The sequence below is a fragment of the Pelodiscus sinensis genome, chromosome 7 (assembly GCF_052426305.1).
Source record: "Pelodiscus sinensis isolate ZL-2025 chromosome 7, ASM5242630v1, whole genome shotgun sequence".
NCBI classification, from domain to species: Eukaryota; Metazoa; Chordata; order Testudines; family Trionychidae; genus Pelodiscus; species Pelodiscus sinensis.
The window spans coordinates 67,178,221-67,206,122 of NC_143058.1; the positions used below are offsets into that span (position 1 = coordinate 67,178,221).

The 27,902-nt window shown below is 43.3% G+C and overlaps 1 protein-coding gene across 13 annotated transcripts in view; it reads right to left on the minus strand.

Annotated features, from left to right (window-relative positions):
• PCNT (pericentrin) overlaps positions 1-27,902 on the minus strand; it is a 163,737-nt gene that overhangs the window by 8,117 nt on the left and 127,718 nt on the right. For 11 of the 13 annotated variants that reach the window (XM_075934136.2, XM_075934137.2, XM_075934140.2 and 8 more), the window contains 6 exons: positions 26,574-26,724; positions 22,975-23,691; positions 12,748-13,025; positions 12,229-12,331; positions 6,589-6,753; positions 2,812-3,050 (listed from right to left, as the gene is read on the minus strand). In XM_075934136.2, coding sequence (XP_075790251.2) covers positions 2,812-3,050; positions 6,589-6,753; positions 12,229-12,331; positions 12,748-13,025; positions 22,975-23,691; positions 26,574-26,724 — 1,653 coding nt within the window. Of the gene's footprint in view, positions 1-2,811; positions 3,051-6,588; positions 6,754-12,228; positions 12,332-12,747; positions 13,026-16,034; positions 16,229-22,974; positions 23,692-26,573; positions 26,725-27,902 lie in introns of those variants that run through there. The other 2 variants (XM_075934141.2, XM_075934142.2) reach the window with 2 other exon arrangements.

Sequence of the window (27,902 nt, forward strand, 5' to 3'; positions counted from 1 at the left end):
ATGCACAGGAAAAACCTGCGTTCATAGTGGAGTCCAGCCTGTATGAGTTCAAGGTGCTGCTCTGTAGCATGCGGAATTCCGGGGCCACCTTCATGAGGCTGATCAATGAGGTCCTGCAAGAGTTGGAGGGTTTCGCCATGGCCAATATTGACCACCTGGCCATTTCCAGTGACTCCTGGCGGGATCACCTCAATCACATAGGCGAGGTGCTGCGGCAACTCAGGTAGGCCAACCTGTCAAGCTGTCCAAATGAAGGATGGGGGCTGCTGAGGTGACCTATCTGGGGCACATGGTGGGCAGTGGGTCAGTGCGCCCCGAACCCCTGAAGGTGGAGGCCATTAAGAACTGGCCTGTTCCCCAAACTAAGAAGCAAGTCTGGTCATTTGTGGGCCTGGCCAACTACTACAGGAGCTTTGTGAAGGGGTTCAGTGATGTTGTAGCCCCGATCACGGACCTCACTAAGGAGGAGAGGCCAGACCGGGTGGTGTTGTCAGAGGCCTGTGAGGAAGGGTTCCAGAGCATAAAGAAAGCCTTGGCCCAGGAACCCATGCTGACCAGCCCGGATTTCAACAATCCCTTTTTGTTGTGCACCGATGCCTCTAACATTGGGTAGGGGGCGGGGGACAGGAGACACCCTGTGGTGTACCTCAGCAAAAAGCTGTCCCCCGCGGAGCAGAATTACGCTACGATTGAGAAGGAGTGTTATGCCATAGTGTGGGCTGTCAAGCAGCTCAAACCCTATCTGTACAACAGGAGGTTCACTGTGCTAAGTGACCACGCCCCTCTGGTTTGGCTGCACAGGGCCAAGGGGACCAACTCCAGGTTGCTGCGCTGGAGCCTGGCCCTGCAGGAATATGACATGGACATAGTCTACATAAGGGGGAAGGAGAATATTGTGGCAGATGCCTTGTCCAGGGCGGGGGAACCCGTGTGATGCCCTTGGGGATGTTAGTAGCATCACCTCCTGCATCAATTTTGCGTTGGGGGTGTCACGTTACTGAATTTGGGGAAGCAGCCAAATCACAGCTGCACCCATGGGAGGGGGGGGGGGGGAGGCTGGCCCCAAAAGTGGTATAAAGGGGCCATGCGAGGTGTCGAATAGAAGCTGACTTTCTTCTGATTCTCTATATGCTATTTATGTGATTGTATAATGTCTATGTGTGGAGTTATAAGCACGTATTTTGTATGCGTACTGAATATTTCTCTCTATGTGGTTGAGCAGTGGGCAGAGCTTGGCCTATGGACATGCTAATTAGTGAGACTCTGTGGAACAATAGCCCTCAATAGGCCAAGAACTCACCTCAAGAATGGGGAATGACACCTAAGGGCTACCAGCAGGGAACACAGGGACAGGCCGCTGGCCAGGTGACCTGCTGCAGCTAAGAAGAGACCAGGAAGGAAGTAAAAATATGCCACATGGCCGACTCCATCTTGGTACTCAGGTCAGCAATTCATCCCAGAGGCAGCAGTGCAGGTATCGAAGAGCCGGAAAGAACTGTGGTCCCATCCTGACGTAGGATGTTCACCAAAGACTTTTAAGCCAGAAGCTATTACATCTCTGCTCCAAGCCTGCGTTGAGAACTGGGAGATTCGATGAATGTAATGTATGATACTTTAACAACCTTACTCTCATGCTTTTCTTTCTTGCAGTAATAAACCTTTAGATTGTAGATTCTAAAGGATTGGCTCAGCGTGATTTGTGGGTAAGATCCAGAGTGTAAGTTGACCTGGGAACTGTGACTGGTTTCTTGGAACCGGACAGAACTTGTGCAGGGAAGGTGAGATTGGGTTCTAGACCCCTCACCTGTGTATGAGGCCTGGGGCCATCTGGGCCACAGATATTGCTGTGGTGTCAGAGGGGTTTTGCTTGTGAGGCTTCAGGCAGGCAGCTGAAGCGTTCTGTGGGACTGGTGTGTGACCTATTTGGGAAGGCCTCCAGTCTGGGGGCTAGAGAGAGCCCTGAATTCGAGCAATTCACCCTGAGCAGATGCCCTCAGCGGTGCCCAGCCCCAGCCTGGTCGGTCACAGAGGGCTACACTAGTTTCCTGCTCCTGCATGTCATACTACTGCTGTTGCTATGAAAATTTCCCTCTCAGGATAACAGAGTGCAGGGCTTATTCTTCGGTTGGGATTAGCTCTCTAATTAGAATCACATCAGGCAATTATTAGCCTCAGCCAAATCACAATTTTACCAAGTGAAGGGAAAGACTCGGAAGGAATCACCTGTTACATTTAGAAAATTATTTTTACATTTAAAAAGTTATACTTTAATCACCGCCAACCAGTAGGGTGCTGGTCTTGCAACTTAATCAGATACTTTCATTACACATAGATCCTTTGTGGATAAATCAAAGAGAAAAGCTTCACGATGGCTGTAAAATGAATTTGTTGGGTGAACTCAGAGGAATGTGCTTATTTCTATTGAAGCATGAATAAGTTCAGATGGAAGGATTAATACTTCAGACGAATATAATATTCTACTATGGATTACAATATTCCATGAACTCAGAGAGGATATCACTTAATTGGGTTTTTCCTTCACACATGCTAAATGCAGGTTCTCCGATACCAGAGTGCAGTATAAAAATAGAAGTGACTTTCAGGAAGCAATGTTTAAAAGTATTCTAATAAGACACATATCAAACAAATAACATGCCATATTGATCAAACACACAGATATCATCTAAGCAATACTTTGAAATAACTGTTAAATACATCTTTCACTCCAGAATAGGCAAACTACATCTGGGGGACATATTGTAACATTTACAAGGAAAACATAGGAAGACTATTTTATGTGTTTATTTTTACCTTGATACCGCAATGACCACTCTCACCACAGATCTGAACTTGGTAAAAGGGCGGGAACGTAATTCAGAGACTTGCAGATCTGCAGGCGAAGGATAGACTCCCATACGAGCTATCAGTGACAGTGTTGCTTGCTCACAATCTTGGAACCCACCCAGAAGGAGGAGGAGGTATTTCTTCTGATAAACAAGAGCCTTTCTAAAACTTTCTGCTCGCAGATACTTCCTGTATAATTTCTGTAGCTGAGAAAAACCCAAGTAAAGGAAATTAATTAAGCAAACTCGTAAACTCATTGCAAGCCAGACCTGTTGACTCTCCCAAAAGTTCTCCTATAACCTGCTGTCTGTCACTTGACAAAAATCAGCTAAAGCCGTTTTGCTCTGGAAAATTGTGTGGAAGGCCATAATAAGAATTGAATCTAAAACAATGAACAAATTGCATAATATTTTTGAAAATAAAACTTTCCATTAGAATTTGCATTACTGAAGCTCCTCCCGATATGAACCATTTACTGAAAAATAGCAGTATTTGTGATACTCGCTGCATGGAAACTTTATATAACGGTCTGAATGTCTGCTATACCTCTACCTGTCCATGAGGCCTTGTCTACACTAAGAAATTTTTGCAGTTACTTGACCTGTCCATTAAGGTTCTAAAAACAGCTGCCTGAAGATATCTACAGTAGAGCTTCCAACATTGCTGATATGAAGGTAGTGACAACAGCAGCTATTTTTTGGTGTAGACAAGGCCTCATGTAACTAACCTTACATGCATGTGATTTTGGACAGTCCAACAGTTTTAACATTTGTGAGCTTCTGAACCCCATATTCACACCAAATACTGGGGAAAACGGTTTCATTGTTAACCTTTAGATCAAAATTTGTATTGACTATTTAATATTAATGAGCATGCATGTTGGATTCAAAAAGTCCACCTAACTTGATTACACTAAAATTGTCACAAATGGGTTAATACATGCTTCTAAAGTTCAAAGAAGTGCCCTGAATACATAATTTACATGGATGGTTGGTAAGTTCTTGTGACACAAAAGCCTTTCAAACACAGAGAGAAGCCTGAGAATTACAGAGCAACGTGGATCTTAAATGACCTGGCAACAGGAGCAGGCTAGCTGGCCAGAGGAGACTGAGGCGGCGGCCTAGGAACAACTGACTTAAGATAGAAATGGATGACTGAAGGATGGAAACGTGGGTAGGTTCCGAATGCTGAACCTACAGCTGCTCTGGGACCATAACAGGGCATCACACAGAGTCCATGAGCGGGCACTACTAGAGACAAGCCACCACTGCATCTTGGATTATAGGGCTATGCCCCAAACTGAAGGGACAAAGGTAGGAGTGGATGTAGACTCCCCGCTGGGAAGTCTGACGGAGGAGTTGATTCCCAAAGGATCCTGGGCTGAGAGTTGATGGATTGGGAGGACCTGCCTCCTCCTCTCTCCCTCACGGTCCTGAAGACTGAAGCACCTTGACCGAGCAGGGCATTGTAAAGCAAGCACTCCAACTAACCAGGGTGAGAGTTATGCTTGGCTAGTTATGACCCTATATAGCCACATTTGCACCAAAATACCTAATTTAAACACCAAGTTTTACACTTATAAGCACGTGCTTGCAAACACACTTGTATATTCAATTCATGCCCACACCTTAAAAATTGTGAGCAGTTTCTGTCTACCCATCTCAAAACAATACATGAGAATTGGAATAAAGCAGAGAAGAACAACAAAAAAATTAGAACAGATTCTGTGTGCACGGATTAATAACCCTGGGACCTGTTCAATGTAGAAAAGAGATGACTAATGGGAGTCATGATTAAGGTCTATAAAATCATGAATATTGTGGAAACAGTGAATAAGGAAATGTTATTCACCCCTTCACACAACACAAGAACCAGTATTCACCTTATAGTGATAGAAATGTAGCCGTGTTAGTCTGTTGTAGCTGAAACAAAAAACAGGACTATGTAGCACTTTAAAGACTAACAAGATGGTTTATTACATGAAGAGCTTTCATGGGCCAGACCCACTTCCTTAGATCAAATAGTGGAAGAAAATTGTCACAACCATATATACCAAAGGATACAGTTAAAAAAAAAAATGATGAACACATATGACAAGAACAAATCAAATTTCAGAACAGAGGGGAGATGCCGGGGGGGGGGGGGGGGGCGCGAAGGTAGATGTCTGTGAGCTAATGGTATTAGAGGTGGGGAAAGGTAAATGTCTGTGAGTTAATAGTATTAGAGGTGATAATTGGGGAAGCTATCTTTGTAATGGGTGAGATAGCCAGAGTCTTTGTTGAGACTCAAGCGTAGTGTGTCAAATTTTAGCACGAATGACAGTTCATTCATGACACCCGGAGAAATAAATAAATAAATAAATAGAAATAGAAATAGCCAGACGAATACCTAGAAACCATCTACTTCAAGACAGACCCAAGAAAACCAAGAATAGAACACCACTTGTCATCACCTACAGCCCCCAACTTAAACCTGTCCAACACATTATCAATAAACTACTGCCCATACTGGAACAGGATACTAAACTTCAAGAGGCTCTGGGAGACAGACCCATAGTCTCCTATAGACAACCACCTAACCTCAAGATGATTCTTACCAACAACCACAGGACATACTACACTAATACCAACCCTGGTACCTTCCCTTGCAACAAACCTCGGTGCCAGCTTTGTCCACATAGTCACTCCGCTGATACCATTATTGGACCTAACCAAGTGAGTTATAAGATCAAGAACACATTCATGCGCATCCAGAAATATAATTTATGCTATCGTGCCGAAAGTGTCCGTCTGGAATGTACATTGGACAAACGTCTCAGACACTTCGCCAAAGGATCAATGTCCACAAAACAGATATTAGACAGGATCACAAAGAAAAAACAGTTTCTTGCCATTTCAACCAGAAAGGACACTATCTCAACGACTTAATCACTTGCATCCTGCTTCAAAAGCCTTTTAAATCTGCACTTGAAAGGGAATCCTCTGAACTGTCATTCATGCTAAAATTTGACACTCTACTATGCATTGTGTGAAGAAGTATTTCCTTTAGTGTAAGCCTGCTGCAAATGAATGTCATAAGGTGAATAAAATACAGGACTATGTAGCACTTTAAAGACTAACAAGATGGTTTATTAGATGATGGAACTTACTGCCAGAGGATGTTGTGAAGGCTAAAAGTACAACTGGTTAAAAAAGAATTAGGGAAGTTATAGAGGATATGTCCATCAACCACAATGGTCAGGGATGCAACTTCGTGCTCTGTCACCCCCTAAAACTCTGATCACCACATGCTGGAACTGAAGAGAACTGCCCTGTTCTGTGATTCCATCTGGAGCAATCAGCATAGGCTAATGTCAGAAGACAAATACTGGGCTAGATGGACAATTGGCCTGACCCAGCATGGCCTTTTTAATGTTTTTATACATTTGTCAAAGTCAGGGGGTTTTTTTAAATGAAAAAGTTACCATGTGCATCTGACTCAAGCATATGTAAGAAAGGTAATTCCGTCTTGTAGAAGTGTTACATGTTAATTCTGAGACATAAGTAATAGAAAAAAATAAGCATCTCAACACATTTTGAGAAGAATTTTAAAGTTGTTTCCAAACATTACACAACAAATCTGTACCCTAAGCACATGAAAACATGGGGAAACCGCAGCACAAAAGTTAAGGGATTCTTTGTGATCTAGCAACTTCACCACTCTTCATAGTGCATTTATCATCATATTTTGCGTCATCCATTTTACCTTTGGATTTGAAGTTTCCATAACTGGTTTGTTTTCATTTTCAGCAGTAGCTTTGACCAGCTCAGATTCTGCCTGTTTCAAAGCATTCTGCAAAATAGTTTTCTCCCGCTGCCAGGAAGCTTTTTCTGATTCATGGACGGAATGAACATCATCTCTAGAGTGGATCTAAAAAGGAAATTCGAAGAAGGAAATCAAGGTTCATTACTTCCAAAGGAATATAAAAATTATTTACGTCAAATTCTATAGTAAATTGACTGTATGGGGGAAAATGGTTATTCACCTTTAATAACTACTGTTCTTCGAGATTTGTTGCTTGTATCTATTCCAATTTGGAGTGCATATACTGTGAAAATGCCTGCCAGAAAGTTTTATACTAGTGGCCACCTGAGAATAGGGCACCATGCTGACATGCTGACCAAGAACAATGTTACGTGGCAGATGAGCTGATATTTGTGTCAATTTATGCACAGCATTTCTAAATAATCAGTCAATAGGACCAGTATGTACAATGATGGGCACAGCACATCAGGTAAATAGCAAATCCTAATATGTACTAATCTATGCAAGTCTAGCATATTGGTATTTTATTAGCATCAGGCCAGCTGGTAACTGCCTTTGGTCTTCTGCCATGGATACAGCTGTGAGACAGCAAAGAGAAAAATTTAAGTCAAATAAAAATTAACACATATCTGTTAGTTACCAATTCCCTTATGATATAGCCCCTGCTGAAGTTTCTTCTCAAATTGAGAAACTGCTGCTCTTAATTCTAATTTCGCCTCTGTCAATACTGTTACAGACTGCGTAAGTTCTCCATTTTCTTTCAACAAAAGGTCTTCCAGAGAAATTGAACTTTGCAGTGGTTTCTTTTTTTAAAAATTAAGGAAAAATATACTTGCTTTCTAGTAATATTTATAGCTTCACCAACCAGGCTCCAGTTATTCTCATTTTAAACCTTTAGAGTAGGAGGGGGCAAAGCATAACGTGTTCTTCTCCTCTATAAAACAGAGGCAAGTAATAGGTTAAAATAGCCATTTCAGAGAGCTGGTAGAAATCTTCCACTAGCAACTTTTTGACAATTTGACAGGAGTTGAAAGGTTTTATTTAATATTTTTATTGCTGATCTTGGCACTAAAAGTGGAAGTGTCCTAATAAAATTTGTGGATGACACAAAGTTGGGAGCTATTGCCAATTCAGAAAAGGATCGGGATATCATACAGGAAGATCTGGATGATCTTGTAAATTGGAGTAATAGCAATAGGATGAAATTTAATAGTGAGAAGTGTAAGGTTATGCATTTAGGGATTAATAACAAGAATTTTAGTTATAAGCTGGGGACACATCAGTTGGAAGTAATGGAGGAGGAGAAAGACCTCGGAGTCCTGGTTGATTATAGAATGACTATGAGCCGCCATTGTGACATGGCCGTGAAAAAGGCTAATACGATCTTGGGATTTATTAGGCGAGGTATTTCCAGTAGGGATAAGGAGGTGTTAGTGCCATTATACAAGGCATTGGTGAGACCCCATTTGGAATACTGTGTGCAGTTCTGGTCTCCCATGTTTAAGGAGGATGAATTGAAACTGGAACAGGTACAAAGAAGGACCACTAGGATGATCCGAGGAATGGAAAACCTGTCTTATGAAAGGAGACTCAAGGAGCTTGGCTTGTTTACTTTAACCAAAAGAAGGCTGAGGGGAGACATGATTGCACTTTTAAAATATATTAGAGGGATAAATACCAGGGAGGGAGAGGAATTATTTAAGTTTAATACCAATGTGGACACAAGAACAAATGGATATAAGCTGGCTAGTAGGAAGTTTAGACTTGAGATTAGACGAAGGTTTCTAACCATTAGAGGAGTGAAGTTCTGGAACGGCCTTCCAAGGGAAGTAGTGGGGGCAAAAGATCTATCTGGTTTCAAGATTAAACTAGATGGGTTTATGAAGGGGATGGTTTGATGAGATAACACGATCTTGGTAACTAATTGACCATTCATTATCAGTGGGAAATAGGTCAATGGAGGGATGATAGGAGTTACTCTAGAGAACTTTTGGGTGTCTGGCTGATGAGTCTTGCCCACATGTTCAGGGTTTAGCTGATCGCCATATTTGGGGTCGGGAAGGAATTTTCCTCCAGGGTAGATTGGCAGAGGCCCTGGAGGTTTTTCGCCTTCCTCTGTAGCATGGGGTACAGATCACAGCTAGAGGATTCTCTGCATCTTGGGGTCTTCAAAGTATTTGAAGGCTTCAATATCTGAGATATAGGTGAGAGGATTATTCTAGGAGGGGTGGGTGAGATTTTGAGGCCTGCACTGTGCAGGGGGGTCAGACTAGATGATCATAATGGTCCCTTCTAACCTTAAAGTCTATGAGCCTATGAGTTTTGACGAGTTACAGAGTTTTGACGAGTTACAAAGTTTGTCATGCATATTTATTATGGAAATTTTCAACTAAATTTCAAAAAAGGGTAAAAATGTTAATTTTTTCCCTATATTTCAAATACTTTTTTAAGCAGCATTACATTGTTACCAAGCAATCACTGAATAAGAGATTTTCAGGCCAGAAGAGCCCACCAGATCATCGAGTCCGACTTTCTGGATAACACAGGCCATTACCACTATCCAGCCTCTACAGACCATATCCAACAATTGAAATAAGATCAATACAGCCATATTCACAGTAAACAATTTCGCAGTGACTTTTAAAATGATGTACTGAATTGTGATGTACCTGGAATTTTGCATATTGAAATAATTATATGTAGATCCATTTATTTAAAATGTACACTATTGTAACTTCCTTATTCCTTTGAAAAACAATCTACGAGAAAATTAGAGGTGAAGAACTTCATCATAATACAACTATGGTCATATGAGTACAGGAGATATTAAAAGAAACCCCTTTTTTGTGGGGAAAGGCCAGCTATTAGCATCCTAGACGCACCAATGGAACATGGATCTCTAAGGGGGAATTTTGCCACAAAACAAAAACTACACTGTTTTGGCCAGATCATCAACTGGTGAAGCCAGGGTAGATAATTTTGGAGCCCGTTCCCATTTATTCTTATATCACTTTATACAATCCTGGCAGCATAAAGGAGCCTTAACACAGGAATAAATTATACCTACTGTAAGGCTGATTTACAGTAACAGACAGGCATAAAGCCTTAAAGTCTCTGCAGAAAAGGACCTGGGGATTACAGTGGATGAGAAGCTGGAGATGAATCAACAGGGTGCCCTTGTAACCAAGAAGGCTAATGGCATATTAGGTTGCATTAGGAGGAGCATTGCCAGCAGATCTAGAGAAGTGAATATTCCCCTTTATTCGGCTCTGGTGAGGCCACATCTGGAGTATTATGTTCAGTTGTGGGCCCCCTCCACCCCAGAAAGAATGTGGACGCACTGGAGAGGGTCCAGTGGAGGGTGACCAAAATGATTAGGGGACTGGAGCGCATGACCTATGAGGAGAGACTGAGGGATTTGGGTTTGTTTAGTCTGCAGAAGAGAAGAGTGAGGGGGGATTTGATAGCAGCCTTCAACTTCCTGAAGAGAGGTTCCAAAGAGGATGGAGAAAGGCTGTTCACAGTAGTGACGGATGGCAGAACAAGGAGCAATGGTCTCAAGTTACAGTGGGGGAGGTCTAGGTTGGAAATTAGGAAAAATCATTTCACCAGGAGGGCAGTGAAGCACTGGAATGGGTTACCTAGGGAGGTGGTGGAATCTCTGTCCCTAGAGGTTTTTCAGTCTCGGCTTGACTAAGTCCTGGCTAGGTTGATTCAGTTGGGATTGGTCTTGCCTTGGTCATGGGGCTGGACTTGATGACCTACTGAGGTCTCTTCCAGCTCTCTGATTCTATGAAGAAGAATTTGTCCTAATAACTTCAATAGAGTTTTTCTGATAAACAGCAACTGAAGATATTGTTCAGGCTTAGTTTATACCAAGATATACTGGTGTAGCTATGGCATAACGAAGTGTATTAACAGGCCTGTTGTATGCAAGACAAAAAGGGTTACTTACCTTTCCTAACTTTTGTTTTCCTAAATGTGTTGCTCACGTTCATTACAATGTGTGCACACTTAGCCATCGGAAAGTATTCCCTAGTGATACCCGTTGGGTTGCTTGTGGAGCTCCCTGGAGTGGGGATGTTAAATTGCGGGTAACTGACTAATCCAATAGTTGATGCATTTTGCATCGACTGTTTGATAGGGCGTGTGTGCCTTGGAAGTGTAGAAACACCCCTAGTGCCGTTGCTACACTTTAAACGCAAAAGCTCCACCTGGAGCCGGGGGTCAGCTGGGGACTCCCCGGGCTCCGTGTGGCACTGCCGCTTTGAAATGCTGTGGGAGCCTGATGCTGGGCTCCCTGCAACGTTTCAAAGTGGCAGCATTGTGTGGAGCCTGGCAAGAGAGATTTAGGTGCGATATAAGAAAACTATCCTTACAGTTAGAAAGATTTAAGTACTAGAATAGGCTTCCAAAGGAGGTTGGGGAATCCCCATCATTGCTACTCATCACTGGACATTTTTAAGAAGAGTTTGGATCCACATCTGTCAGGGATGGCCAAGGAACACTTGGTCCTGCCACAGGACAGGGCACTGGATGAGTTGGCCTCCAGGTCTCTTCCAATCCCCCCATTTCTATGATTTTATCCATGAACAACCCTCCTCCCATTAACAATCACACATTCCACCTACGATCAACAGCATCCCTTTGACCACTACAACAATTACTTACTTGAAAAATAATAAAAGTATTGTACAATTTTGTTTCTTTTAACGTGATTAAGCAGTTGGAAACAATGAGAACTGGCAGCTCTTCATGGACAAAAAGCAAGAGCAAGTTTCCTTCTCAGACTGTGCTCTGTAGCACTGGTCGAATTATATAAGCCACACTCAAAAAGATTGAGGGCGTCAGCAGGATAAGTTCTCAAAAGCCATCTTCAAATACGTCTCACCTTAGGTTTTTCTAGGAACTTGTTAGTGAAAGAGTGGCCAAAGCATTCTGTGGCCACAAAGTCACAAGTAGACAGTTTTGTTTTAAGCAGCTAAGGAAGGCTGAGAAGGTGAGGCTTAGAGAACTCTTTTTCCATTTACAAGGAACTACATTACAATGTGTCTTAGGAAAAAGACCTTAATGACAGGGCAGTGGTTTTGGAAGATTTTAAATATAACCTTAAGCAAATTCTTCTACACTAGGCAACCTGGTCTGCGACTATTCCTAGACTGTATACAGTATCAAAAATACCAGGGATGCTTCAAATCAAATCTTCCTCCCCTCCTGAAACTTCAAGCCACGATTGTGCTTATGAAAAACTATTCAGAAGTTTGCTAAAAAAGTAAATCTGTGTCTGGATGCGCATAAACAGGAGGCAACATATGCCAGGTTTGGACATGGGAAGCTGTCTCACTTGAGAAGCAGCCTTTGCAATAGCAATCAATGCCAGAAAGTCTACGATTAACATACATTAACACAACAAAGGTAAGATAATAAGTATTCAACTGTTCTTCCCCTCCTCCATTCCCTTGGAGAAAGGAGGAGTTATTTTCCTTCAGAAGTTGCACTAAGCTGCAATTTACATGTAAATTGCAACCAAACGTTGAAATAGAAGCATATTAAAATGTGTGTGCGTGTTGTCTCCCTTACCAGAGGAGTAGAAGAGGTCAATAACTCCGATTTCAACTCCTTTAAAGTATGCAGTAAAGATGCTATAGCTTCATCATTTGATGCAGACCAATCATTAACCGTTCTGTTAAAAAAATATATATAATTTTTTCAGAAAGTGGCTTTGCTTGCTGTTAACAGATAAAACTACAATATTAATTATAACTTTTTACTAGCACGAGCTTTCTACTTCTCGAACTTGTTTACAGGCATAAATTAATTGTGGTGGGCTAAGAGCAACAGTTTCTTAACTTTTAGGATAGAAATTCAAAATAGTGCTAGATATGGATTTGGCCAGTGGCCTACATTTTGTACCATTTCAAAACTCAAGCCTCTATTGTACAAACTAAGAAGTAAGAAACCCTAGTAAGACATATAAGACCGACCACACTCGATCAGGCCAGTGGTGCAGGTAGTTCAGTAGCCTGACTTCAACTGTAGCCAGTGCAAGCTATTTCAAAGAACACCAGCTTAAAATAATTAACTATTCTTACTACTCACTTATCAACGGTTTTATATATGAATTCGTTTAGATGGACAGCAGCAAAAAGCAACTGTTGCCTTATCTTCTCTAGTTGCTGCTGCTGCAGGTGCAATGCTTCAGTCTCAGTTGTAAAGGACAAGCTGGCATTAAAATCATTTTGTCCAGGATATGAAGGATGCTCTCGCTGACTTTTATGAGCAGCAACATTTCTTTCTTGTTCCTTCAGTTCTGCCAGTGTCTGCTGGAGTAACTTGATTCTGTGTTCATCCCTCTGGTGCTGCAATTCCAATTCATGCTAGTGGAATAAGAATAAGTTATCATTGGTAATTTACGTGTACAGACCTCAATCACATCGCTCCCTTAGATGTGCAGCACTATTCATAGAACACTGCAGTGCATGCCTTTGAGACCAGCTAGCCAGAGAGCATATTCCACAATGATGAGGTTACTTGTCTAATTAACTTACAAAAAAAGTTAAAAAAAATTAAAATAGTAATTTCTGCTTCAGCTAGCTACACATGGGGTTACCCTTCTGCCACAGATGGGAGAGAAAGACTCTTTCAGATAAAGACGGTCATCAGAACCATCCCTTCACTACAGTCTGGCCCTCAAAGCTTCTGTTTATCTACCTATGCATTAGCAGGTTCCATTCTGTTGGTTGCTGCTAGGAATGTTAAAGGTTAGTGAGTTAACAAATTAGTTAGCTTAGCTTACCAGCTAACTAGTTACTACATTAGCATAGCAGGTAACTAGTTCACTGGAGCATGCCCCCCACCCCAGCCATGGCGGCCCAGGAGCGAGCTGCGGCTTGTTCATTGCAGCTGCATTCTGGGCAATGCATGTGATGAGAATCAGTGCCCGGTGCTGCATTCAGGTATACTTCCCTGCACTTGGTCACAGCAACAGACGCTCCAAAACCAGCTGCTGCACAGGGATCCTGCTCAAGAGATCTGTGGCTGGGTCTCATGGGCAGTGAGGAGGCCTAGTGTATTTAGGTCCTGGTATTAGCTGGGGCCTGGGGTTTAGGACTTCGAGCCACTTACCAAAGTCTGTTCCTTAAGTTTGGGTCATGGCCCCAAGAGTCCAATTCTCCCCCCCTGTTCCCGGGGGGGGGGGGGGGGGTTCCTCCTGGTTCTCCCCGTTTGTGCCAGGGGGAGGGTTTGGAGGCTTGCAGAGCCAGGTTCTCTCTTTTTATTCTTCCTCCAGGCCTGGCATCGGCTGCAGGTAAAATGGGATGGTGCTAATTGGGCAAAAGGGCCCTACTTAGTCCCTGCCAGGCCCTGCTCTGACTCCCTCACAGGATCATTTTTCCTGTTACCTCTTACAGCCACTTTGTGCCCCTTAATGATTATGATGGAGGTTTGTTGCATGGTTACTGGAAAGAATTTGTCTGAGGTTAGGGGGTGTCTGTAGGGGAGGACTGGCCTTTCCCCCAAGGCCTGAGAGCGAGGGGTCATTTTCCAAGACAAGTTGTAGATTGGTGATAATGCATTGGACGGCCAATCCTTGCCTCCATACAATCCCCTAACCTCAAACTAATTCTTTCCAGTCACCATGCAACACACCTTCATCATATTCATCCAGAAACCCACCCCTGCACTCAGTCCCGGTACTAACTCTGCCCACACAGCTACACAAGCGATTTCATCACTGGACTCAACCACATCAGCCATTACTCATTTGACTGCACATCCACTAATGTGATCTATGCCATCAAATGCCAGCAATGCCCCACTGCCATGTATATTGATCAAATTGGGCCGTCTCTACCGGAAAGCATTAATGGACACAAATCAGATATCCGAAAAGGCAACACACAGAAACCTATTGGAGAACACTTTCACCTGCCCGGGGACTCATTAATGGATCTCCAAGTCACTGTGTTGTTTCAGGCCAATTCCACAAACCAAATACTGTACACAGGGAAAGGTTGGAACTTAACTTCATTTACAAGTTTGATTCTGATCAAAATGGAATGAACAGGGATATCAGATGCTGGCTCCCACATTACCTTGCACATTCTAATGACTTAACCAAACAATGGAGGTGCTAATTGTTCTTATCAGCTTCTTGTAGCTACTCAAACAATCTATTCACAGTCTTTTTTCTCCTTTTTTCCCCTCCTCCTCCCACCACTTTCCCTTATTTATTCTTGGATCTGGACTTTTAATATTCCAGTCAAAGTGGGTTGTGCCCATGAAAGCTCATGATACCATCTACATGTTTTGTTAGTCTTTATGGTGCTACTAGACTATTCATTGTTTTTTAAGCTTTTCTAGTTATAAACTAACTCATCTACCCCTCTGAAGCTTTTGTCTCTGAAGAGGCATTCTCCAAGGCTCTGGATTGATCAACAGAAGAGAAACGTGGCTAACATTAGATGCCTATTCCAGTCTGGGGATGAAGACCAACACACACACTCCCCGTGACACCAAGTGCCTAGATTAGCTCAGCATCATCAAGGCAGCCTGTGCCCCATACAGATAATATGCTGCCCAAACCCAAGGCAATTCACAAACATGGCTCGTACAGGTGCTGATGCCAGTGCCTTTGGCGTACTCCATCATCAGGATCAGGACCCTTGCAACCTAACTATCCAGCAGCAAAGGGGGGTCCAGGTCCTCTTCCAGGACTTCCCACTCCAGGGATTCTAACGACACCAGACTTGACAGCCCCATCCTTGAGGTCAGAGTTGACAGCGCCATACTATCCTCAAGGTGCTCCCCTGACGGGGCAAAACAATAGACTGACTGCTAGCTTTCTTGGTCAGAGACTGGCCCCTGTTAGGCCTGGACTTCTTGTGCAGCCCTGGAGACAGAACAGTGCTGAGCAGAGGAGCTTGCCTTGCTGGCTGGGAAGCAGTGCCAATGCTCTTTTTGGCCTTCTTTACAAGGCGCCAACGTGTCCCACACCGAAGCCAGTGCTCTCTGCACTGCGGCGGCACTCTGCCCACCAAAGAGAAGGCACCAGGGATCAAACTGCCAAATCCATAAGCAAGCAGGAGTTTTAAGCACTGAACTGGCTTTCTCTTAGTTCTAGGTTGGGAACTCCTGCAGCTACTGCACTTCTCAGCTAAGTGTCCTTCACCTAAGCACTTGAGGCAAGCCATATGCGGGTCCCCTCTGGGTATAGGTTTGCCAAAGTAACCAATTCTTAAAGCTGCCGTGCATACCCTGGGGGACCTCCAAGAAGAAACAGAAAATGAACAAAAGCCCGTATGACAACTAGCAGCTAGCTGTAAACAATAAGAACTAATGAACTATAAACAAGAAATAGGAAGTCACTCACTTTTGTGCAGTAACAATGGTTCTTCGAGATGTGTCTCCCCGGGGGTGCTCCACCATAGGTGTCGGGCTCGTCCCGGAGCCACAGACCAGAGTTTTGAGCAGCGGTAATCAGCCCTAGGGTGCATGAGCAGCACATATCTTGTGGCATTCACGCCATTTTGCACTCACGTGCGGTCTGGCTCCCACAAGTTCCTCTCATGTGCCCGAGTATCTGAAAAAAACAGAAGTGAAGAACAAGAGACTCCGGAGCGGGGAGGAGGGCGGGTAGTGAAACACCAACGGGGACACACATCTCGAAGAACCGTCATTACTGCATCAAAGTGAGTAACTTCCTCTTCTTGTTGGAGTGATGTCCCCGTGGGTGCTTCACTGTAGATGACTTTGTAGCAGTACTCAAGAATGCCTGGACAGCAGGTCCCGGAGTCATGGTTTGACTGCTGTTGACAGCACTGCTGAGGCTAATGAGGAGTCAGCAGCCAAAAAGTGTACAATCGCATGATGCTTCATGAAAGTGCCATTAGATGACCATATGGCTGCACGGCAGATGTCTCATGGGGAAGCTCCTAGTAGGAAAGCTGTGCATGTAGCTACAGCTCTTGTGGAATGAGCTCTGGATTCTGTTGGAAGCGGCTTATTTCACATGGAGTAGCACGTGCTAATGTACGAAACTATGAGCCTCGAGATGCGCTGAGATGATACTGGTTTCTCCCTCACTAGGGAGATCAGTAAGCATTGTGTCTTGTGGAAAGCTTGAGTTCTACCTATGTAAAAGGTGAGTGCTCTGCGTATGTCGAGGGCGTGGAGGGTTGCCTTTCGGGGAGAGATATGGAGCTTGGCATAGAAGGAAGGAAGGGTGATTGGTTCGTTAATATGGAACTCAGAGCACACTTTGGGGATGAAGGCTGGGTGAGGGCGTAGAATAACATAGTCTCTGTTAATAACATTGTCTCTGTTTGACGGTACTGCCATCAAAGCCACAAGTTCATTGACTCTGCGCGCAGATGTAATGGCAAGCAGAAAAACCACCTTGAGTGTCATCATTGGGAGTGGTGAAGTGGCCAAAGGTTCGAAAGGTGGTGGAGTAAGGGTGTCTAGGACTAGGTCCAAGATCCAGGATGGAGATGGGGGTCTGTGAGGTGGATTAAAGTTGGTCAACCCCTTTAGGAACCTCTTGGTAGCTGGATGGGTAAATACAGAGGTGCTGTCTATAGAATATCGGAAGGCTGTAACCGCCGTGAGTTGTACTTTGAGCGAGGCAATAACTAGTCCTGACTGCTTTAGGGAGAGGATATATTCCAGGATTTGATGAAGGGGTGCTGTGTATGGGTCAACACGTGCAGCAGGAGACAAACTTATGCCACTTATGGAGGTTAGTAGAGCAAGTGGTATCCTTTCTGCTGAGCATGAAGACCTCTTTAACTTGTGCAGAGCAGAGATCCACAGAACCAACTAGGAACCAAGCAGTCAAGTGCAGGGGTTGGGGCTGAGGGTGACCTGGATCAGTAGATCGCAGAAGTGGGAAGGGCATATGGCGAATGCAGAGACAACTGGTAAAGAAAAGTAAACAAGGACTGGAGAGCCCAGGAGATCACTATGAGAATCACACTGGCTCCATCCCTATTGATCTTCTCAAGGATCCTGGGAATGAGCATGATGTGGGAAATGCATATAGGAGAGGCCCCCCCCTGCCAGATGAAAAGAAAGGCATCTTCTATGGATCCCTGACCAATTCCTGCTCTGGAACAGTAATATTGACACTTGTATTTCTGTAGGAGGCAAAGAGGTCTATTAGTGGATCGCCCCAGCGATGGAAAATACATTTGAGTATGTTGTGTTGAAGTTCCCACTCATGGTTCGGTGCAAAATGTTTGCTCGGCGAGTCTGCAGCAGCATTGTTGCCAAGTAAGAAAGATGTTATTAGACTGGTCTTGTTGTGAATGCACCAGTTCCAGAGGCACACTGCTTCTGTGCAAAGGGATCAGGATCCAGCACCCCCTTGGCAGTTTATATGGCACATTGTGGCAATGTGGCCACTGGGTATTCTAATAGTGGTGTCGCGAATATGTGCCTGGAAATGTCTGCAGGTGTTGAAGACTGCCCTGAATTCCCGGATGTTTATGTGGAAAGTTGTTTCTCGTGGTGACCATCATCCCTGAATAGACATGCCTTTCATGTGGACACCTCAGCCCATGAAGGAGGCATCTATAGTAATATGGGCAGAAGGTTGAGGCCAAACGAAATGGGATTCCTGCAAGGAGATTGAACTTCCCTCAGATGGCGGACCAAACCACGCAAACATCGGATGGTGGAGCCACCCTTTTGTGGGCAGGGAGCCTGTCAGAGTATACACAGGCTCTACTCAGTGCTGAAGGCAGTGGAAGTGTGGTCATGCATGGTGGACTATATAGGTTGTGGATGCTATATGCCCCATAAGTTGTAGGCATATGAGTATCGGAACTGTACGGCTCGTAACTACCGCAACAAGGTCCTGGATAGCTTGGAACTTCTGCATAGATAAGTCAGTTCATGCTGTGGTGGAGTCGAGGCGAGCGCCTATGAACTCCAAAGCTTGCGAGGGCTCGAATGTGGATTTCTGGCCATTGATAATCAGACCGAGAGATTCAAAAGTCTGCCTGGTTACAAGTATCATATTGTATGTTTCTGCCGAGGATGGGCCCTTTATGAGGCAGTCGTTATGAGATGGGGGAAGATTATAATGCCCCATTGACGAAGGTTCACCACTGTTATTGCAAGCATTTTTGAAAACCCTCTGGGTGCAGAGGAAAAGGCCATAAGGGAACACATGATACTGGAAGTGCTCCATGCTAACAGTGAATCGAAGAAAGTGCCTGTGAGCAGGGTGGATGGTGATGTGAAAATAATTATCCTGAAGGGTGAGGGCTGCAAACCAGTCCCTGTTGTCTAACACTGGGATTATAGATGCGAGAGTTACCATTTTGAACCGCTACCTCCAGAGGTAATGGTTGAGCTTCTGGAGATTGAGTATGGATTTCCAGCCTCCTGTTTCTTTTCTCCAGGTGAGGAAGGGTTTGAGAGTCCTCAACCAAGATGTCAAATGTGTTGTTTGTTTGATGATTGGTTAGAGGTGCGGTTGGGTCTGATTACACCTCCTCTGGACACACTGCCTTGCTCGTGACTGATCAAAACCTCACTGTTGCTGTCTGCCATAGGAGTAGTCATGGCATCTCTGGTAAGGTGTGCACCACTTGCGCTGGTATGGAGGTGTGTACATACCAAGGGTATGGAGAATGGTACAGAAATCTTACTCGAAAGAAGAACCTCATTCATCTTTTCGGCAAAGAGGTTCTGTTTATCAAAGAAGAGGTCTTTGACTTTCTTCTGCAGCTCCTGTGGGACTCCAGCAGTTTGTAGCAACAAAGCTCTTTGCATGACTACTGCGGCAGCCGTTGAACAGGTAGCTGTGTCTGCCACATTCAACGTGATTAGGAGGCCTGTCCTAGCAGAAGCATAGCTTCCTGAACTATGGACTTCAGAATCGGTCTCTGAGTCTGGTAAGTGCTCCGTGAGTGCTGTGAGCTTCGTGTAATTGTCGAAGTCATGCTTTGACAAGAGTGCAGCATAGTTGGCAACACAGAGTAGCAGCGTCGCAGAGGAATACATTTTTCAGCTGTACAGGTCCATACGTTTGCTTTCCTTCTCAGATGCAACATTCTTATACCGGGGAGCCTTGGACCTGTGATGCGCTGCATATACAACCAGGGAGTTGGGCTGGAGAAAAGAAAATAAAAATTCCATTCACTTAGCCAAGGCAAAGTACTTTTTGTCTGCTGTCTTATTGGTCAGTGGGGAGAAGCTGGAGTCTTCCAGATCTCCTCGACAGCTTCCATAATCGTCTCATCTATCAGCAACCCTATCTTAGCTTATTGGGAGGGTTGAAGATTTTTGAGGAGGCGGTACTGCTTGTCCTAAACCTCCATAAACTGATCCACCTGGCTCATGGCAACCCTCTTAAACAATTCCTGGAATTGTTTAAGGTCTTCTGAAGGTGATGTGTCCCCTGGGATTACAGCTTTATCCGGAGACGAGGACAACTGGTCCGTAGGAGAAGTATCAGGCTGCTGTTCCTGAGGGTCTGATCATTGACCCTCTTCAGGCTCCAAACGGTGTGTTTGAGGGGAAGAACTCTGAAGTGGTGGGACGGATGTTGGTTGCAAGGAGGTGCTGAAGCAGAAGGGTATCTATGTGCAGGTGAAGATCTGTAGCAGCAGAGTGACCAGTGTCTAGGATGTGGAGGCTGATGGTGGTGGTAGACAGTGGACCAATAATAGCGTGACTACCTGGGTGATACAAAATACAGGATTATGTAGCACTTTAAAGACTAACAAGATGGTTTATTAGATGATGAGCTTTTGTGGGCCAGACCCACTTCCTCAGATCAAATAGTGGAAGAAAATTGTCACAACCATATATACCAAAGGATACAATTAAAAAATGAACACATATGAAAAAGAGTCAGTATAGTATGTTGATCTTAATGGATTGTTCACTTTCAGTCCTTTGGGTTTGGCCCATGAAAGCTCTTCATCTAATAAACCATCTTGTTAGTCTTTAAAGTGCTACATAGTCCTGTATTTTGTTTCAGCTACACCAGACTAACACGGCTACATTTCTATCACTATTCTACCTGGGTGATGAGTGTCTCAAAGAAAGCACACTCATATGTCCTTCCCAGTATATTGCATGTGGAGACAACGCTGGAGAATGAGGGAGTATCACTGAGCCCTTAGAGGAGGGGAGTGGAGAGAGAGACGTGTGGCTCAGATGGGCGTGATGATGAAACTCCCTCTGCAGAGCCGCAGGTAGTGGAGACAGGAATCTGCATTGTCTCCTATATGATGGGACATCATGCCTGGCCGCAAAAAGATGCAGTACTGGTAACCTCTGCTGACGGCGAGGGCGACAGTGCCAGTGAGAAGGTCGGAGACACTGGACTAGAGCTCCAGTGCCTATTAGATTTTGTGGGAGCCTTTTTCGGTGCCGAGAGTCGATCATGCATCTCCGGTACCAGGCTAGAAGATTGCGGTATCGACTCTGGCACAGTGGGTCCTGCCAGTGCCATTGGGGCTGGTGCCGATGTAGGTGCTGAGGCCTTGGAGGATGGGGCTGCCAGTGCTAAAGTAACCTTTGGTGCAAGTGATGTTCATGATGTCAGCACCAACAATGCCTATTGTCAGGCTTTCGGGTCCAGAACCGCCTTCGAGTGTGAAGGGGACTTGCTGGACATCCCGGGCTTGTCTCCCGTGCTGACTCTGCTTGTTGGGACCGGCAGAAAGGAGCACACCGGTGAAGCCCGTTTACTTTGCGCAGACCCTGATCAGGGGAAGATACCCTCCATTTTTGGGCAGTAGTGAGGTCTGAGTGAGCCACAGATGGAGAGTCTGATGACTGGAGCCCTTTATCCAACAAGATCATACATAGACGCATTTCTCTGTTGCGGCGTGCACTTGCTATTAGTTTTCAGCAGTGTGGGCTTTTCTGAGGCACATGTGCCTTGTCCAGGCAGCAAATGCAAGAAGAAGGGCATTGCAGGCTGGAATGGGTTCGCGACAAGTGTCACCTTTTTTTAAACCCTGGTGAGCCAGGCATTGTAAGGGGTATCCTCATTATCAGGGCTTAACAAAAGGTGGTGAAAGCCGCTCGCCAGCCCCACATTGCGCATGCGCACGCCGCTGGTAGAGGGGGCGCGTGGCTGAAATCTACTCTCCACGGGTGAGTAGATTCTATAGTTTGTTGAGCCCTGCTTATTAGGTATTCCCCTGAGTTGATTCCTTAAAATAGATTTTTTTTTTAAAAGGTCCTGAGGAAAACCAGTAATAATGAAGGAAAAAAATAATTTTTTTTAAAGAATTATAAACTTCTTAAGAATAAGCTGCAACTAGAAACTGAACTAAGCATTTAACAACTAAGAACTCTCTCTCTTTTTTTTCCTTATTAGAACAGCTGAAGAGAAGAGCTTGCTCCGTCTTCCACCAAGAGTGGCAACGAAGGAAATGGTGGGAGCTGGACTGCATGCGCATGCAAAATGGTGCGAACGCCACGAGGCACCTGCTGCGCCTGCATGGTCCTGCTGAGTACTGCTGCTCAAAACTGCAATCTGTGGCACCAGGCTGACCCAATACCTACAGTGGAGCACCGACGGGGACATCACTTGAAGAAGAATTGGTAGGAAACCCATCTAGGATTGTCCTGCAGAGCAAGAGCACAAGTTCTCCAACAACAGTCAGACAGTAAGGAAGAACTGAGAGGGAAGAAGGCTGGCTGAGCCCTTTATTCTACACCATGCAGGTGCCACTCCACGGGGCTCCACAGCCAGCCCAACAGGTACCACTAGGGGCAAAACTTTCCAACAACTGTTTATATGGCACACATACAGCTATTGGAAAGGACCCGAGGAATCACTTGAAGAAATGGAAATTCCATTTCACTGAGGATTCTGAGGTTCAGAAGTTTGTTTTTATTCTGATCTGGAGCAAAGCCCAAACACTTCAAAATTCTTGACAAAAGAAAAATCTCAGAAATTAATTTTGAATAAAAATGTTTCATTTCAACCAAATCAACACCTTTCATTTTGATTTCAACTTTTATTTTATACTACAATAAAAATTAAAAAATAAATTTGCTTCAAAGAGAAACATCTAAATGAAATGTTTGGCAAGGTCAGAATGGGAAACTGCTAGGACTTCGTTTTTCTGGAAAACAAACTTTTAGTGAAAATCAACACTATTTCACAAAGCATTTTGATTTCAACAGAACTGCATTCTCGGATAGAAAACCGTTCCATCAAAAGTTTTCCAATCAGTTCCACAAATGAAGGGCTTGACACAAGCCAGGATAATGTATTCTACATATTGTCATATAGGAAAGCAAAATTATCTGGCTATTATATAATTGCAGTATTGAAGTTGAAAATCTCACCAGTCTCTCTCTGTCTTTCTGCCATTCCTTCCGTTTCTCAAATTCTGCTCTTTGCTCTTGATGTCTCTCTTTTTGCTTTTCTTCTTTCTTCATTTTCTCCTGTTCTTTCGTTGTCCTGAAAAGTGTGTGCAATTCTTCACAATCTGCTTTCAGTTTTGCCTCTCTTTCCCTCTTTAACTCCAAGGAATGGAATACCTCCTGTTTTTGACTCTGAAGAGATTCCAGTGCAGCTCGTAACTTGGTACTGACTTCTCTTTCCTTTTGTGTTTCTTCACAACGCATTTGCACCTCAGCTTCTAACTGCCTCTTAGACTGAATAGCTTTCTGGTGCGTTTTCTCAATTATAGCAGCTAGCTCCATAGCACGGGATCTCTCTGCATCCAACTGAGCCTGCAGTTCTTGCACAAAGGTTTGTTCCAGCAATGATTCTTTATGCTTACAGGAAGCACCTTCATTTACTCTCATGCTCAGTTGTTCTGTCAAAACACGTTCATGGTTCAACGCATTCAAAAGCTCTAACGAGTGATTCTTCTCAACCTCCAAATTTCTCTGTAGTTCTGTCAGTTTATTTCGTTCTTGGGACAGTAAAGCCTCACATCGAGAATGTTCGATTTGAAGTTCCTTACGGAGATTATCATTTGCTGATTTTTCATGCTCTAAGGCCACTGACATTTTCTTATTTTGTATGCTATGCAATTCCAAGGCAGCCTGCAAGTCCTATTTGAGAGACGGTACACATATTAACATCATAACAAATACTTATTTGCAGGCCCTGCCAACTCACTAACTTGAGGATCATCACACACTTTTTCCAATACATACTAAACGGTTATAAAATGAAAACATAGGCATCTGAAGACATTTTAATGTGTCACAGTTTCTACATTAGCCAATCTGATTGTCTAAGTGACATCTGCAGTAGAAATAGGCTGGGTTGATCTTCATATGGAAGATTTTAAAAAAATGTAACACCGCACATGAGGCTCTACTAATAGAGGATGCAAGTGAATAAAGCAAATACTCTGGTCATTAAGCACTCCGAAAATGTTAAATATACTTTACAACGTCTTAGTGCAGCTCTCATTCCCTGCCTGCAGAAGAGTGGGGAAATTAAGATCAGGGTAGCTTTGTTCTTTTGTATTGGCCAAAATCTTTTCTTGAGATTTTAGGATGACACCGACAACCCCAGATCTATTCCCATGGCAGAAAAAGAAAAAAATCCAAAGACAATGTAAAGAGAGGCAGGTCCAAAAGGAAACTCAAGACCAGGGGGAATTAAAAACATACAAGCTCTCTACGTAAGTAAGTGGTCTTGCAAAGAAAAATCGGTACTGTTTTTGAGGCATGCTTCCTGGGTTTTTCTAATTTGTTTGAGATCAGCTTATACAAATAAGTAAATCTGTATTTATACATACATATAAGACAAATATTTCTAACAGAAAAGGATGAAGAATATTTTGCAGTAGCAATTAACAAGCAATAATTCCTGTTAACTGGGGAAGGAGAAGTAACTAAATTACAGACAAGTGCCGACTTTTATAGCTCAACAAGTTGTGACTAGTAATACCAAGAAAATACCATTATAAACTAGATACTTTAATGTCAATGGGACACAAACAGTAGTGGAATGCCTCTGCTCTAACTTTGACAATTCTTTCAGTCACTTATTAGAAACAAGGAGAAGTTATGGACTATTATTTCCATGTGAATGCTTTATTTTTAAAACACGAAGGTTACTTGTAATAAGAGTTGTTTGATGACTGGTGTGGAAAAAGTGAATAAGGAAAAGTTATTTACTTATTCCCACAATATAAGAACTAGAGGTCACCAAATGAAATTAATAAGCAGCAGGTTTAAAACAAACAAAAGGAAGTTTTTCTTCACTCAGCACATAGCCAACCTGTGGAACTCCTTGCCAGTGGATGTGGTGAAGGCTAGGACTTTAACAGGGTCCAAAAAAGAGCTAGATAGATTCATGGAGGTTAGGTCCATCAATGACTATTAGCCAAGACAGGTAGGAATTGTGTCCCTCGCCTCTGTTTCTCTGGAGATGGGTGACAGGGGAAAGATCATGTGAGGATTACCTGTTGTGCTCCCTCCCTCTGGGGCATCTCGTATTGGCCACTGTCAGCAGACAGGATACTGGGCTGGATGGATCGTTGGTCTGACCCAGTATGGCCATTTTTATGAGTGGCTTTACATATTCCCATTTATGAGGATTGTGCTGCCTGGCAGTCCCTAATAGTAAAACACCTCCTCAGTATTTTTGAATGTTCCAAGGGTGAGACTATGTAAGGGGATGCTGTGCCCTCAACTTCCTCAGTTTCTTCCACTGCTAACCCAAAGAGACTATAGAAGCACTCTGAGAAAGAGGGGAAGGTGAGTAGGAAGTGTAAATATACAGTCATCTTTGTTACAAGAAAATAACCTTCATTTCTTCTTTGAATGACTCTGGATATTCCCACTTATAGGTAGTTTGACAAGCAGTGCTGAAAACCCAGGAGATGGAACAAAGTCCTAATTAAATAACCACTACTCTGCCAGATTTGGCAGTAAATCTAGAAGCTACATTCAGAGCATACTGTTTAGTGAATATGTAATCTGACTCTCAAGTAGTAGCCTTGCCAATTTGCCTAATAGGCACATGTTTAAGATCAACAGAAGATGTTGCTACTGATCTAGAAGAAAAAGACTATACTACAGAAGGCACAGGAAATTCTGCTAATTTGTAACTTTCACCTTTGCACAGTTTAATGCAGTTTCTCAACCAGTGGTACGAGAACCCTTAAGGGTACTCGAGAGAAGTCTGGGGAGGGTACATCAACAACTGAAATTTGGAGAAAACTGAACTTTTGTTTTAAGTTTTACAACACTATTTTTGTACTTTTTACACCCAAAAATTTCATTACCCACCCGGCTATGATTAAATTGTTTAAACATATGTGTTGCAATGGTAGGAAAAAATTGTGTGTGTCTGAAAACTGTAGGTACTGGGGGTACTTACAACTTTTTTTGGGGGGGGAAAAAGAGGTCCTTTATAAAATCTGAAAATAAATCTGAGTACAAGAAGCAATCTCAATAATACACAAGGATCTTTCTAGTACCTCAAGTATGTGACACAGGCTAGGTCTACACTGCAATTAGAAACACGCGGCTCACCCTGCCAACTGATTCAGGTTCATGGGATTCAGGCTGCCCGACTACAGTGCAGACCATGTTCAACAGCCCTGCAGCCCAAGGTCTGTGAGCCTAAACTACCTGGCATAGGCCCACCATGGGTTTTCAATTGCAGCACAGAAATTCCTGTGTACTTCCATTAATTAGCATGAGATTTTAGAGGGGAAAAAACTGGTAAATTAATTGTCTCACAGGAAATTCAGACATTATGTTTGGTAAAAATCAAGGATTAGGTTTCAGTTTTGAGCAAGTCCTTCAGAATCACTTGGATTCAACAAACAAGAGAGAAAAGCATTATTGGAGATGAAAAATAGGGGGAAAACCGGGTGGCGGGGAATGAAGTGGAACAGGAACGTTGTTAATGCAAGTCAGTCTACTTATGAAGTTAACTCTGAAGATCTCATTAACACGCAGAATGTTACCTCTAATGCTTTGGTCTTTTCATCTTCTCTTAGCTTATGCTGAAGGTGTTGTTCTTCAAACATATTCTGTAACTCTTTTTCTTTTAAATGTTCATCCTGTAGGTCTTGGAGTGCAACTGTCAGATCTTTGTCTTTATTTTCCAGTTCAGAACTGCAACATTCAGCAGAATTACAAATGACACTTCTCTTAGTTCAGAACGGACCATCCTTTCTTGTTTTTACATATTATTGCTTTACAAAGAATTTATTTGTTCTTTTTAACCTTTCTTTCCACTGGAACAGGAGCAATTAAGTCACTTTGCCACTCTACTCACAAGTGGGATATATTTTATCATTTTGTTAGTTGGACCTCTATCTGTTCTTCATTTTAAACGTATGCTCTTTACCTGTGCCTATAAATTTGACTGCCTTCCTATGTTAACTTCTAAAAAGGGAGCAGTCAGCTATCCCCAGCATAACTAACAAATCATACCCCATTTAGCAGCTGTTGACAAATAGGATAAGCTACTACTGTTCTTCGTGGCAGAACAACCTCAGTGCTATATGGGAGGGAAAAAATCCACTAGTGTGCACTAGAACTACAGGGGAGAAAAAAAACGGCCAAGAAGTGATGACCAGGTCACTAACATAGGCAATGGAAGTTGCCTGGCTCTATGGGTACACAGAACTCTAACTTGAAATAAGATACGCAATTTGTGCTATGCAAATTGCGTATCTTATTTTGAATCCACAGTAAAACCTGTGTTATCGGACACGGCTGGCGATTAGGGCTTTCCAGTTATCTAAAATTTCTACTTATCTGAGGGTCCCCATAAACCTATGAAAAAACAATGGACAATAATAGTAAAATCAAGTTTTTAATACTAGTAGTTTTGTAGTGTGAGGCAGTTGGTCTCACGTTTCTATTTTGAGTTAAAGATGATTAGTACTTCTTAAATAAAAAAAATTGTTAAGCCAGTCATGGTAAACCAAGGCAGGCCTGTTGCACCTGAAAACGTGACAGTATTGTGGCTGGGGGCAATGCCAGCTAAAGTTTTCTGGCTAACAGAGTGCCAGATAATAAAGGTTTCACTGTATTTTGAAATAGCTTATTTTGAAATTTGAGGCGGTCTACAAAGCACCAAATTTTGAATCAACATACTATTTCGAAGCTTCAGGGGGTAGCTGAGTTAGTCCGTTACAGAAAAAAACAACAACAAATGGTCTAGTAGCACGTTATAGACTAACAAAACATGTAGATGGTGTCATGAGCTTTCATGGGCACAGCCCACTTCTTCAGATGACCAGAGTTATGAGTTTAGGATGTGCAGGCCCAAAAAAATAGGAGAG